General features: G+C 43.9%; 6 protein-coding genes across 6 annotated transcripts; 2 read left to right on the plus strand and 4 right to left on the minus strand.

The window, feature by feature from the left end:
- Nucleotides 1-1,642: 1,642 nt before the first annotated feature.
- Nucleotides 1,643-3,055, minus strand: Bfra_004628 (uncharacterized protein; the record flags this gene model as incomplete). The annotated part of the gene is made up of 1 exon (XM_037335028.1): nucleotides 1,643-3,055. One exon carries the CDS (start codon nucleotides 3,053-3,055, stop codon nucleotides 1,643-1,645), a length of 1,413 nt encoding a protein of 470 aa, XP_037193562.1.
- Nucleotides 3,056-3,966: 911 nt separating this feature from the next.
- Nucleotides 3,967-7,212, minus strand: Bfra_004629 (putative c6 finger domain-containing protein; the record flags this gene model as incomplete). The annotated part of the gene is made up of 4 exons (XM_037335029.1): nucleotides 3,967-4,214; nucleotides 4,276-4,360; nucleotides 4,410-7,024; nucleotides 7,092-7,212. The coding sequence occupies 4 exons, from the start codon at nucleotides 7,210-7,212 to the stop codon at nucleotides 3,967-3,969; spliced, it is 3,069 nt and encodes a 1,022-aa protein (XP_037193563.1).
- Nucleotides 7,213-8,570: 1,358 nt separating this feature from the next.
- On the plus strand, nucleotides 8,571-9,137 carry Bfra_004630 (uncharacterized protein; the record flags this gene model as incomplete). Its single annotated transcript, XM_037335030.1, has 2 exons — nucleotides 8,571-8,694; nucleotides 8,914-9,137. Coding segments are annotated over 2 exons (348 nt in total), but the record flags the coding sequence as incomplete, so codon positions are not given.
- A 484-nt stretch (nucleotides 9,138-9,621) lies between these two features.
- On the plus strand, nucleotides 9,622-11,121 carry Bfra_004631 (putative ribosomal rna-processing protein 8 protein; the record flags this gene model as incomplete). Its single annotated transcript, XM_037335031.1, has 1 exon — nucleotides 9,622-11,121. The coding sequence occupies one exon, from the start codon at nucleotides 9,622-9,624 to the stop codon at nucleotides 11,119-11,121; it is 1,500 nt and encodes a 499-aa protein (XP_037193565.1).
- A 380-nt stretch (nucleotides 11,122-11,501) lies between these two features.
- Nucleotides 11,502-13,348, minus strand: Bfra_004632 (putative aspartyl protease protein; the record flags this gene model as incomplete). The annotated part of the gene is made up of 4 exons (XM_037335032.1): nucleotides 11,502-12,190; nucleotides 12,249-12,856; nucleotides 12,921-12,991; nucleotides 13,301-13,348. 4 exons carry the CDS (start codon nucleotides 13,346-13,348, stop codon nucleotides 11,502-11,504), a joined length of 1,416 nt encoding a protein of 471 aa, XP_037193566.1.
- A 71-nt stretch (nucleotides 13,349-13,419) lies between these two features.
- On the minus strand, nucleotides 13,420-13,846 carry Bfra_004633 (uncharacterized protein; the record flags this gene model as incomplete). The annotated part of the gene is made up of 2 exons (XM_037335033.1): nucleotides 13,420-13,494; nucleotides 13,712-13,846. Coding segments are annotated over 2 exons (210 nt in total), but the record flags the coding sequence as incomplete, so codon positions are not given.
- Nucleotides 13,847-14,562: the final 716 nt, after the last annotated feature.

Consider the following 14,562-nt stretch of genomic DNA (forward strand, 5'->3'; position numbering starts at 1 on the left):
AACCCCATAACAATTCCATAACAATCCCATAACTATTTTCCACCTCCCCAATAAAACCAACAAAAACAAAAATAAAAATAAAAGTAAAAATCTCTGCACCCAAAGTCCTAAACACGCAATCCATCCACATCCACACACGCATCTCACCAAAAACGTGTACCGTACTCCATCCATCGTACAGAAGACGCGTGCGTGGGCGCAGGCCAAGCCGCGCCATCCCCATATTCTTATCCATAATCCACCATCATACTTCATCGATACTGTACGTTATGTATCTCCCCCATTCCGTCTTCACATCTCGGGTTTGGGATTGTCCGTCCGTCTCTTTTTCACATACTCCGTATACCGGTCCGTATCAAAGAAAATCTATGCATGTAGGTAGAGATCTCGAAGATTGTGCATCTGATGCTATATATCCTATCCTATCCAATTCAATCGATAAGCTACCCATCTCCCTACCTACCTGAGTATATATTTGTCTTCGATTCGTACAACTTCCCAACAGTTAGGTCGTTAGTAGCTTTCCCATATAAATAAAACCATAACCCAACAAGGGAATTTGATTGGCCAAACTCGGAGACTCGATCGAAGTAAGCTGCTACCACACCATACCCACCATACCATCCATTAATTCTTACTGTTCAAAGAACAATATCCCCATTTTAGCGGGGACAGCTTTCCAAACATCACCTACCTCCCTACGTTGAACCTCCCTACTTACAAGCTTTCCCATCTCCCATCTCACATCTTACAATTCACTCACACTCTAAACTAACTTTCCTATATCTTTCATCTCTCTTCAAAACACACTATATACATACATATACATACATACATACATACATAAATCCAATCAACATAAATCAAACCAACCCAAACCACCCCAAGTATTCTCACAAATTCCAAGAAACTACATTACAGATACAGATACAGAGAACCATCATCAATACCATTTCCACCCATCCAGCACAGCACAGCAATAAAATCCCCATTACCATTTCCACATTTCCACATTTCCAAATTTCCAAAAATCCAAAAAATCCTAATCACACACATAATTTATTTTTTTCAAGCGATACCTACTCGGTGGCATCCTGGGAATTTGGAAAACGAAATGGTAGTCTGTAGATTACAATTTTCAATTTCCATTTTCCATTTCGAGACTATAGTCAATACTGAGCTTTTGTTTTCGTCTAACTTCTTGGTGCATAGATACTAGGTAGGTAGGTAGGTACGAAGATATCGAGTGGGGTGAGATCGTGAGATGCCCACGGTGTGATGGTAGTGAGGGTGGGTTGCTCAGTATTCCCGATCGGTTGTGTATCTTGGGGGATTCGAAGTTTCCATGTGTGTATAGCGAGTTTAGCACGCATCAATGATGCGGAACGTGTGACATCTTTCGTCATCTCAGGTTGTGTGGAGGGAGGCTTGCAATGATTCCAAATCAATAGATACACGACAAGATCACAAGCAATAAACACAATGCACATGGATAATCTGGATTCATGTGTCTCGTCCAATGATCTAATCTAATCTAATGCATCTATTAGGAATACGGAGATCTAAAAATCTCGCCAATGCTAACATATCCCCGATAATGTATGATTCGCAAGACTAGTATAGGGCTATCATAAACCATTCTTCATGCAGAGCCTTTCTTCGCTACTCCAGTATCCTTGGTAGAGTCACTAGAGCGACTCCAGCTCACTCTCTTAGCAAGCTCTTGTCTGACTCCCCATCGTCCTTTATGAGGAGTTGGCTGTGGAGCATCCAGCCCAAACCGTGAATACTCTGCCCACTGCGTACGATAATAGCCCGCACCGCGACCCGAGACTCCCATTGGGAGAACTCGCTTTGTACCACGGAAATCAATCTCGCCATCATTCTTATCAGGCATACCACAAAAGATACCTTCTACTGTTCTTCCTCCTCGTGCTCGAATGCTTATCGTACCAGTGCCTTTCTCAGACGACCCAGAGAATGTTCCCTTGCCGTGCCATGTGAAACCCATGGGACCGTTGTGTGTGAGGCCCTCGAGCTCATCATCCAAGCAGAAGAAACCTTCAACTATGCCAATGTCGAAAAATCCTAGCACTTTTCCTTGTTGCTGGTCTACGTGAAGACGAACCATCAAACCCTTCGATTTCGACGACCAATCCTCTTCTATCTCCTTGCTAGTGATATCATAAATACCTGTAATCATTTCAATAAAACTCTGTTGATCATCCTCTGTCCATTCCTCAACTTGTGATGTATCACCCTTTGGTGAAGGTGTTGAACCAGCACCATCACGTTCGGTGTGTGACCTCGTCATTGTAGATCTTGGAGTGGGAGATCGTGGCTCTTCATCCTCTTCAATCTCAGCATATCCATTCCATTTATCAAGAAACTGTTGAATAGTCATATCGACAAGACAAGGACCGTGAGGTATCTTGCCATGAAATTCACAACGACCACCTGGAAACCCAACACCAGACATGGCCTCAAAGTGTCCCCAAATCTTGCCATTGCCAAATCGAATCTTGCCGACAGTAAAGGAGGAGCTAAAAGTTTTATGTGGTATCTTTGAATTTATGCCACGCCATTTGAAACGATACTCTCGAGTAGTAGCAATCTCATCATCTCCATCATCTGCGTCATCGTTATCATCTCCAGACTCTTCACTCGATTCCTTATCTTTTGCTCGTGCCTCGTGGAACTTTGAGTATTCGATATCTGCTCTGAAGTGCTCTTGACTAGGACCAGGATCAATAAGTAAAGAACCTTTGAAAACGTCCAATTCAAAAGTGCCCAAGAGACGATCATGGTCCCAGATCAGTTTAATGCGTGAAATGTAACCTAGACCAGGGAAACTGTCTAGCTTAACTTTGTAGGTGGCCTGCATATTTCGCAGACGGTCCCGATAGTATTCATCTTGAAAGGCCATCGCATTTATGTGCTCGTTGTCGCGTTTGCTTCGATTGGCAGCCAAGCACTGGGCCATATTAGGGAGATCACTCTGACCAGAGGAATGCTCTCCAGCCTGCTTTTTCCCAGTAGTTTTGCCGAAAAACATATTTTTAATTGCTAGGTTGTAAGTTGAACAAGTAGAATACGAGTCCGGAGGTTTTAAAAGATGAGCTGATGATATATATGTTTACTCACAGTGCACCATACCTACCTTCCCAATAAGCAAGCACGTTGTTTGCAACTACCACCTCTTCAACGTTGAGGCATGTTATCTAGTAATGAAGCGATAAATAATCTAAGGACTGATGACGATTTGATTGCCCGCTTCCGATTTGGGAAACTGAAAAACGTGGTTCAGTCCATTCCACTTACCCTACCAGATCTCCGAACTTGGAATTCTTCTTCCTTTCTCTTAGTCTATGAGGGGATAACATGCACTATTCAAGAAGTCGTCCTTTTCGTACAGCTTTCTGATATGACCACTCATAATCCTCCATTCATCATTTCACAGATATTGGTACGGACATAATCACGGCGATGCGTAAAAATCCCTACAAAATTTTCAGATCAGCATTACTAATGACATTATTATCTGTGTTTATGTATAACACTATATGGGTTCCAGAACTCTGTGGTTTATACGAGTTTATCCCATTCATAGATCCGTATCATGCACGATCTCATCTCAAGAAAGGCATCATCCCATACTCGATCCAGCCCAATTCATGATCTTGCTTTCCATCTCGAATTCATGGCCTAGATTCAAGGATATTGGACATCCAAGGCTCGAGCACGAGCTGTCCAATCATTTTCTGCGACAACCGTCGATATCATTATTGACTGCGTCATTATACCAAGCCGTTGGTCTTATTCCAACATGACTTTGGACGACTTCGGATTTAAGTCTTGTTGATAGATTTGTTTCCAAACATCCATCGTCCAGGCGAAGTTTCGTTTATTTGTGTCTCGACTCTCAGACTTTGTAAATGTTGAATATCATTTGACTCTGGTTGGTTATCATTTCAAGTCAAGATTATTCAGATCATCTTGGACACCCAAAATACCAATCGCATAATGAATTCTCTGATGAGTACTAATCACGAATCCCTGATCAGTTGCTTGCTGCTTTTGCATTGCAACTCTTTCCCCATTGCGTGTAACATTCACCACTTGTGGACTTACTCGCTCGTCTCTCGTCCTTGTGTACGGTGGACCTCTCCCCATTTCTCCAGCCTTGACCCAAGATGTTTCGCAACCGGAAGCAACTTAAAATATATTAGTAAAGGTAGAAACGACAAGTTTATAGAGGATGAAGGAGTTGCATACTAGCGAGTGATGTTTCCCAACCCGTCAAACGAGCCACATCGTTAAGCCGACATATTAGCCATGTCCGCTGGTCCGGATTTTGAAACTACAAATGGTCAGTACGAGATTGCAGTACTCAGATATTACAGACTTACTTGAACGCCCGCCATAAAGAGACAGATAGTACTTTCCATTAGTGCTGCACCAACTCCCGGATTGACTTGAGGTGTCATGCTTAGATCCGGTGCAATGCCAGCAGCGATACGACCAAGCTCGTTTGCAAAGAATGCTGTCTTACGAGCCGCCATGCCTGCGGCTACCATTGCTGCTGGCGGCATAGAGGGATGAGATCGGTGACAAGAAATAAGACCCATGTAATAGTTCATCCAAATGCCAGCGACACCATAAGTTCGGTATTGCAAAGCTGGGCCAAAAGGAGTTTGAGTTGGGGTCGAGAATTCGTCGCCTAAAGGTTGAAAGTCTTCACCAAAATGATCTTCAAGTACACTGAATGCATTGCGTATATCCTGCCACTCTTCCTCTGCCTCGAGCCTTTGAGCCTCAAGATCCATATCTCCGCCCTCTGAGCTTTGAGGAGATGAAGTATGCGTTGGTGAAAATCCCATAGGAAGAGTTGGCTCCTTAACATTTGGTACCATGCCTGCAAAATTTGGCATTTGGTTACTCATAGAGTTGTTGGCAGCTTTCATGGCTAACGTCTTCCTCTTCAAGTCTTTGGCAGCGAAATCTGCAAGTCGTCCTATCAACAGAATGAGATGATCAAAAGTGCCGTAAACTGCATCTAATCGACCGAGTGGTGCACGCGGAGGGCAAAGACTCCATCGATCATACTCAGTGAACAGCTTTCCTCCACCTAATATGCTTTGATAAACGTCTTGTTTAAAGTACCACCACACAAGGTCGCGTTGCATTTCATAAGTTTCAATGTCCTTAGGGCTATAAATTCTGTTTTCGGTATTCTCCCAAACTTCGTCGATAATGTGTCCAAAGTCATCGTAACGAAGTCTTCGGCCCATCAATACTCCAACAATATTTTCGTCCACGTCTTCTAATGAGGCTGCGAATTTACGTTTTTCTTCAATAAATGTTTTACCCATATGTATCTGCTCCTGACGATAGCGAGCTCGGTCTTCTTGACGCAGCTGTGCCCGCATGTCCTTTAGATGTCGAGTCATTCCAGTGAAGTCAATTTCTCTCACAAGGATCCTCCCCCCCAGCAGATGGTTACTCCATTTTTGATGATCAGCACACCAGCATTCATAGAACGCAAGTAACAGTGTTGCAGCCAAAGTAGCAGGATGTTCTCGGCGTCCGGGCACGCATACACTTTTTGCAATCCTTCGTAAAGCAATTGCATAATGCTTTAAAGATGCGGTTATGTGGGTATTTTGCAGTTTCGCAATGTGTAAGCTGGCGCAAGCGAGTATTGCGTGGAGAAGCGCTTCATTTTTCAAGGCAAGCATAGGAAACGTATAAGTCCAGATGTGTTGTTGAGAAGATGGTACAGGCGTTCCCCGAAATATCAAAGAAGGATTGGCTGGGTTCCGCTCGAACATTGAAATACTCGGGCCAGTCACGTTGATAAAATGACAAAATATTCTGGCTGTCATACTGTCGTTGAGTGGAGATGACCGTAGTGAAGGATGGTAAGCCAATAGCATATTAGATCGATCAAGCAGTGAGGTGAAAGAGCGAAGACTTTGATCTTGTGCATTCTGACGAGCTTGGAGGGCAATCACTTGCCCAATGCCATAGTCCATGTTCTGAGCATTGAAAGTATCATATTCGTAGTCATCAGTCTCTTGATCATTATCCAGGCTCATTTCATCATCGTCAAATGTGCCCTCATCTTCCTGTTCAGCCATAGTATAGTTCTTCTTGTCAATGGTATTATCGTCTGTATTTCTTGAGACCGTGTGATGTGAAAAGGTTCCATCCGATACATGACTGGCCATATCAAAGGGAGGTGTGTATGCTGTTTCTATAATCGGTGTCACTTGGTTTGTAAGTGGGGCATGTGACATACTTGAATTCAAATTAGGTGGGTGAGAAAAGGCCGGTTGTTGCCAGCTTGGATTACTCTGAGTGGTCACCATAGGTGGCGAGAGAAGCGAAAATTGTGGATTTGTATTTTGTGTATGTTTTTGAGGGTAGGCATGGGGTGTACTATTCTGGCTCACAATCCATGGAGAGGGACTGGACTGCATAACGGGGAAATTTCCAAGCGGTGATTGTCGCTCAAAGAGAGCATTAAAATCATAGTGAGTAGGCCCAGAACCTGGAGGAGATCTGTGTTCGGGAGTTGGTAGGTATGAACGATCCACTGTATCTCTTTGAGCTGATTTCGCCTCCGGGGTTTCTTGAGTAGTGTTCTTTTGGACTACTACGTCTTGAGTTGCGCGACCGGAGAAAACGTGTTTGCCTTGTTCAAATCCTTGATTTGTCTCATTGGGGGGTCTATATGGAGGACTATTATATGCGCCCGAGTCACCCGGTTTCGGTGCAAGACTTGGTAATTGTACTTGCGCAGAAGTAGAAGATTTTGGGGCCTCAACACGACGCTGATTTGACCGACCAGACCCCGATGAGAAAGTTGTCTGGGAAGAATTGGCAAATGGTCCCCGGGTTGCACTCAAAGGATCCTTGAATACAACTCGCTGGATATAGCCCTCACAGTGCCTTTTGGATTTGGAACAATTTTGACATGTTGGCTTCTCCTCACCACACTTGATCCGTCGTTTTCTACATGCTAAGAGCAAGGTAGAAATGTCAGTCATTTCAAAGATAACCCTAACTTTGGTGCGGCTTAGACTCACTTAAACATCCCGTTTTCGTGCGTTTCCTACCCTGAGCCTTGGAACCAGGTTTTCTTACCCCCGCGGAACTTTCTTCTTCCTCCTCCTCGTTTTCAAGATCCTGCGATTTCTCTGGATTCATGTTGAAAATGACCGTGAGTGTTGACTCAAGCGTAGTTGTATCTCCCCTCTTTAAATGGATGATTTAAGACTCGGGCCTCATGATTCCATCATGGTAGTACTCGTGTAACCTTGGGAAACGTCAATTTTCGGTAGGTTCACCCGTGAACTCGGGAGACCATAATATGTACTACAATAATCGAACAAGTCGATGAATTTGAGACAATGGTGATATTGCCACCACGAGGGCTTTTAACAGTAACAACCAATTTGTGTATCCTAAGGGATGTAAATCATTGTTGTTTGCAACTTCAGTTCAATGTGTCATGACCAATGAAGTATAGCTAGTTATGCGTTGACGTTTGGTAGTGTATGCAATTGAAGTCTGTTGTTATACCAGTATTTGGGAGCTTAAGGGTGGGATTAACCCAAAATCGATAAGGGCTGAATAAGATGGATTCCAACTAGGTAAGGCAGATGTTATCGATTATCTAAATGATATCATTAAATGGCGACAACGAGGGCGAGGTAACAATGCAGGAACGATGGCGACGATGATAGTAATGGTAATAGCGATAGCAAAGTTGATGACCAAATTTGGATGTAGAAGAAAAGGCGTCAAAAGTAAAGAGAGATTTGAAGGAAAAGAAGCATCCAGTCTCTTTTTCTCAAAATTTACACTTCAATTTAGACCGCGGTTCCCTGCAATACGGTTGTTGTTTTTTTGGTGGGCCTTTCCTCTAGTTGAACCGAGCTTCATCCAAATTAGAAAAATCGACAAATTAGGAAGTAAGAAGGAAGTAAGAAGGAAGTAGGAATTCAACGCATCACTACAGAGCTGGCTTTACGTTGTAGTGAATGTGTTTTCGAGATTACTATTCAATCCTCTACTTGAGTAGCCAGTTTTAATTTTTGGTGGCTTGCCGGATGAGAAGATCCCCTCATAAACTCAAAATGTCTTTCATTTACAAGGCTGCGTGGGATAAGAAACGATTGGCTTGAGCTTATGGAAAACCCCATGAAGTTGGGCTTATGGGATTGCAAAAAGGCTTGACATCAAACTTAGGCACCCGAATAGACTGGCACGACTGGTAACACTACCCACCTTGATCTTTTAGATTCGGACGTAAGAAAGGAGAATGAGGTGTTAGTCAGGGGTTGATGCAGAATGCTGCCATCTGTCTATTGGGTTTCCCTTACATAAGATTGCCTATTCGTGGACATGTAGTATTTTCCAATGGAGCAGCATATTTACCCATATAAAGGAAGGAAAATTAGTAATTCATACACTAACTATATTCTTGCCCTCGTGTTAGAGGTGGCTAACAGTATTGCCAATTGAACATTCAACAGCGGCATTCCAAACTCCGTAGTTAACAGATACCTTCCATCGGAGGTGGAATCTTGGACTCTCCGCTCTATATCAACCTGCCAAATCTACCATATTATCACCGCTTCCAATTAGATATCCTTGTCTGGGATCTTGTTCCCGACGGAGAAGTGTGTAACTAAGGTTGGGTGATCGGAGAAGCAAACGATCTAGACCATACTTGTAAACGGCGCCGAAAGCTTTATGGCTTCAGCCATTGACTTTCGATTCCTTGTATGACAAGCAAGAAATAATGGCAGATTCTAGAACCCTCTCATGCCTTTTTTGGCCGATTGCAAGAATGACAGGCTGATGATTCCAATATCTTTTGATCTGTATCCATGTTTCCCAAAGCCACTACTAAACCTTACCCCTGTTCTACCGACCCAGAGAAAATCGGCTCGGCCGTCTCCCACCTGGAGCTGACCGTTTCATCACCCCGTTATGACCTACAGCGATCATTCTACATAAGTAACACCGTACATAAGGAGGGTTCCAGATCAAGAAGTATTCGCCATCATAACCTAAAATATTACCTAGGTTTCGATGGATGTGGAAAACTCTTTCTCAATTGGTAGGTCCCCGAGGGAAGCAAATATCTCCAAACAAGGGAATCATACCAAACGGGCATCACCGCATGTTGAGACAATAGAATTGGCTCAAAGTTCAAACTGGAAAGCAAGCACTCGTTGTCCACGTAAATCATCGCAGCAAATAAGAGAATGATCGAGATTGAATAAAGTTAAATTAACGGACGAATCAGGTATTGTTCAATCTCTTACCAAACCTCACCGCGAAGAAGAAGTACTAGATACCTACTTGAGTAGGCAGGTAGGTAATAGTACATCAGACAATTGAGATTCGGTCAATCAATCATCCTTCGGTTCGGTTAACAAGCTCCCCAGAAGAATGCGCTAGCTGGAGCAGAAAAGTGGGGTCAAAATTTATCATCGTTATCGAGTTTATCGGAGGAGAAAAAAAAATGTCTAGAATTTATCTCAATTACCAACTTCACAGCTATCAATCCTCACAACACTAAGCAAGCATTGTCATCTTATCACAATGTTCGCAGTTCCAGGATGGTCAGTCTCGCCGAGTCTGTTAAAGACTCAAAAAGCGGTGCCTGTCGCTGCAGCTTCAAAGGCCCATGAAGAAGGAGCGCCTGCCGAGACAAAATCAAGCAAGAAACGCAAACGCGCAAAGAATCCAGATGTTAACGCAGCGAACTTGTCGGAACTTTGGGAATCGGTTATTGAAGGCAAACCAAAAGCAAAGAAAGTAAAGAATGCTGAAGAGGATGGAGAAACAAAAGAGAAGGTAGCCAAGGAAGCCAGCACAGTTGAGGTTGAGAGTAAACCGGCAAAACCTTCAAATGAATCGACAGAAGCTTCGGAATCCAAAAAAGAAAAGAAGCAAAAGAAAAATAAGAAAGATAAGAAAGACAAGGACTCAAAACCATCTGATAATGATCAAATTACGAAAGACGATACCTCCAATGCTGCCTCGAGCAAAGCTCCTCAACCTCCTAAGCCCGCTGCGAAATTGACACCACTCCAAGCTTCTATGCGTCAAAAGCTCATCTCCGCCCGCTTCCGTCACCTCAATCAATCTCTATATACTACTCCATCCGCCGAATCCCTCGCTACATTTCAACAAAACCCAGAAATGTTCACCGAGTACCACGAAGGTTTCCGTCGCCAAGTAGAAGTCTGGCCCGAAAACCCCGTTGACGGTTACTCTCTCCAAATCCGCCAGCGCGGTAAACTCAGACGAGATATGCGAGGTCAACCCGCCCAGGAAAAGACCGATCTCACTCCATTACCAAGAACCGACGGTACATGTCGCATTGCTGATCTGGGATGCGGCGATGCAGCGCTCTCTACAGGTCTCCAAAAAGATCTCAAGAAACTCAACCTGAAAATCCACAGTTTCGATCTCCAAAGTCCCAGTCCCCTCGTCACGCGTGCGGATATTGCGAACCTCCCTCTCGAAGACGGAAGTATCGATATTGCAATCTTCTGTCTGGCGCTCATGGGAACCAATTGGATCGACTTCATCGAAGAAGCCTTCCGCATTCTCCGCTGGAAAGGTGAACTCTGGATCGCCGAAATCAAATCCCGCTTCGGTCGCGTAGGAGGAAACAACAAGAAAGTCGTCGAGCACAGCGTCGGCCACCGCAAAAAGAACCAACCCGTCAACAAAAAAGCTATCAAAGCCGCCGATGATGAGGAAAACGAGGCAGATCTCATGGTACACGTTGATGGTAACGAAGACAACAAGCAGGAAACCGACGTTTCGGCTTTCGTTGAAGTCCTTAAGAAGCGAGGATTTGTTTTGCAAACGGAAAAATCGGTGGATTTGAGTAACAAGATGTTTGTCAAGATGCATTTTGTCAAGGGTGCGACGCCTATCAAGGGCAAGTGTGTACCAGTGCCAAAGGGTATGCCAGAAGGAGAGACGTGGAAGAAGAAGCCCAAGGCTAAGTTTTTGGATGAGCCCGAGGAGGTACCTGTTTCCAGCGAGGCGGCAGTTCTAAAACCTTGTGTTTATAAGTTGAGGTAGGGGGAACGTTGATATGAGTTTGTGGGGAAGCGTACTGTAATTACAATGAAAGTGATGGGCACATGTGTAGCACTATCCTAAGAACCAGATTCGCCCATTTCATAATTCACATCACGAAAGGGTAGATATACAATGAAGAAAGAATCATATGCATCAAGCCACACATCTGCTATGCTAACGCCGGTTTTGCTATTTAAGGTTTTATCATCATACCACATCATCAAGACGATCAAGTCCTGTGTCCTCTGACTTTGCTCCTTTCTGCCCCTCATTCTTTCCTTTTTGCTGTGACGCCATGCCTGACCTTTGAAAATATTATTCTTTGATCGCACTCCGTACTATATCATAACCCAGTGCATTCAATCCAACCAAGTCCCATTCTATCCTTGGAACAGAAGACCAGCCGCATACTGAACATCCCCCCCACAAGCCGTCAAGGCATTAACAGCTTCATCACGCGAGAATCCTAATGCTACCAGTTGATCTATACTTTCTGCTGGAAACGACGGCTGTTGCTGCTGTGGTGGGGCCGATGAAGCAGAAGTAGCTGGTGCTGATGATGCGCTCTGGGGTGCTTGCTGTCCTGTCGAGGGCCCTGAAACTGCTCCAGATTTAGCTCCAATGGTTGTTCCTCCTGGTCCCTCAAGTTGTGGCTCCTCTGCCCTCTCATCCTCCATATTCTTAGGAATATCTGCCTCTCCCAAAAAGCTAACCTCGACACCTTGGATGATGAGTTTATCCTTGGACAAATCTATACAAGCTTGATGTCGCTTTAACATATCCAAGCCCAAAAGTAAATCGACATCTTTGCCTTCCATGACGGTGAAGCTGCAAGGAAGAAACATGCTTCCGATTTTAATCTGCGCGGAGTGAACTCGGCCAAGAATGGCGGCGGTACCAACTCCTCGTGCGATACCTGCGAAACGTTTATCGACCAGTCGCATTATACCACAATCTTCAGCACATTTAGGAGACATGATGGTAGCTTGGGCACCGGAATCGACGAATGCTTTTACTTTATGTCCGTTGACCTCAACATCGATGTATAACATATGAACACGACCGAATACTATCGATTGATCAGGTTAGAAGCTTGGCGCAGGCAGAATGGGGTACCTCATGCATACCTTCGGGATTATGCTCAATGGCATTTTGCAAATTCTCCTGCACTCGTTGCTCACGAATCATCTCCGCAATCCTCATTTGCGCATCAACATCAAAAGGATCGGCATTTAAATCCGCAATCTGCTGTCTCCGCCTAGCCTCCTCACCTGCTTCCCGGCTTCGCATTTGGTTCAGTACTGCTGCAAATCGTTCTGGACTATCAGCAGCAGCCGCCAATTCCGGATTTTGACGAGCGACCTCTCGTCTCATTTCCGCGTTGCCTATCAATTGTAATCTAATTGTTTCTGGATCTGGCTGTTGTTGGCCTCCTCTTCCTTGAGGTGCGCGAGCAGGTTGTGAAGTTCGTTGTGCGGTAGCAGCAGGAGGATCTCTGTATTCCCTAACATGTAAAGCAAGCATCTCTCCATCGCCAATCTGCAATTGCTCCATGGTCTTATTATCATCGTGTAGTAGTTGTCCATTGTGGTATAGATGTTGATCTCTCTTAGGGATGCGAGATTCGGCTTGGACGGATTCCTTCAAAGTGCCCACCGTGGTGTCTTGAGGTATTTCGAGAGATATGAGATCTGCATCGTCATCTGTAGGAGCAGTAATGGTTAAAGTGATACGCCTATGTTTGAAATTATTAGCCTCAGCTCACAAATCAAGCACTTCGTTTGGGATCTTCAACGAACATTTTGAAGACTATGTCACAGGTAGAACTTCTGTGGCAGTAACAAGTATTGTGCTTTTCAATATTAGAAGACTGTAGAAAGTAGAGGTTATTGTGAATATTAGAAAGTCTGGGTTCTAAAGAGAAGTAGTGAAATATATGGAAAAGATTGATACTTTGAAGTTGAAAGTGTAATGGTGATGGTAGAGGGGTTATTGACTATTTCGGTCAGAGCTTGGGGATAAGTAGGTATCCATGTATGACGAGAGAAGGCTGACACTTATATTACCACTCCAGAATCGCCTGAAATAGAAGCGGACGAAGCTAGTAAATTAGAATGGGGATAACATGTTTGTAGCGAATATCTATCTGTGAGGTAACCGATAGTGTAGAACTACATACACGGTACATGGCAAACTTTGTACCGCAGAAAGTTCTAGCATCTAGCATTTTTGTTTGCCTCTTTCATTTTTTTGCTTTTGCATGTACTGACTGTACTTGCATTGCACGTATCTTTTCCCTCATTCGGTGCATCTGAATGCATGGATATCAATGTATGTGATGACAAAGTCTTCGGCAGCAGGAAGGCTTGGTGACTGATTCGTACTCATGTTCAGTGGCAGTGCATGTCAAAGAGTGATGAATCTATCCAGGTATTTCTTAGGGAAAGGTAAGATACCGGTTTGATGTCGATCAGCAATGGTACCGATGGTCCATGATACTCAAAATAGATGAAATCATCTATCGACTAGGTATCAGGTACCTGAGTAGTAGTTAAAAGGTACTTTGGTTACTATGCGAATGCAGCCATACCCGCACCCGACGATGAAACCCATGGATGGATATAAGCCGATTAAAGAGGATAAAATGAGAGATCCGCGTCAATTGGTGACGAATGTTCTTCCGCAGGTACTCAAGGTATATGGAATATGGAGTATCGGTACTCTGGACTATTGGAGTCGTGAAGGTATTCCTTAATGCAATGGTGATGATGCGACAACAAAGACATACAGACGGGGACCCTTTCTTCAATGCTTCTTCTGATGTGACAAAAGAAATCGATAAATAGGTATAAATACAAATATAAATATAGAACTTTCGGGGTCTCTTCTTGTACACACAAGAAGCAGATGCTGTGCAATAGAAGAAATGTACCTCAATGAGTACCTACTCGTTAGCCTGGTAATTGAATGTCACCTAACCACATGTTCTGAGCTCGTATATCTTGTTCAACCATGGAAGAGATGAACCGTTGTTACCTTTTCAAGTGTGGGTTTCAATAGCAATTGTGTAGATGTATAAATATCTACCTGGCTCGAATGGAAGCAGCATACCTAGGTAGGTCTCAATCGAGCTTGTACACAGTAACCCATAATGACGATGAGCTACATACCTACCACGGTATAATACTACTACAATACTACTACAAAGCAGCCTTGTTAGCACATGATCGAATCAAACGCCGTTTGTTCTCTGTTGCCTTCTTTTTTGGTTTTGTGGCGCGGGTTCTAGCCCTTCACCTGAATTTATCTGCTGTTTTCCAACTCGACTTCACTTCCATCAGATTTCACTCCAGACATTCAATTTTGCAATTGCTCAACACAGTGAATGGATTGCTCATGCAGATCCGATCTCCAAATCTTATCAACATCCGTGCAATATTT

This window comes from Botrytis fragariae (assembly GCF_013461495.1).
Source record: "Botrytis fragariae strain BVB16 chromosome Unknown tig00000050, whole genome shotgun sequence".
NCBI lineage: Eukaryota > Fungi > Ascomycota > Leotiomycetes > Helotiales > Sclerotiniaceae > Botrytis > Botrytis fragariae.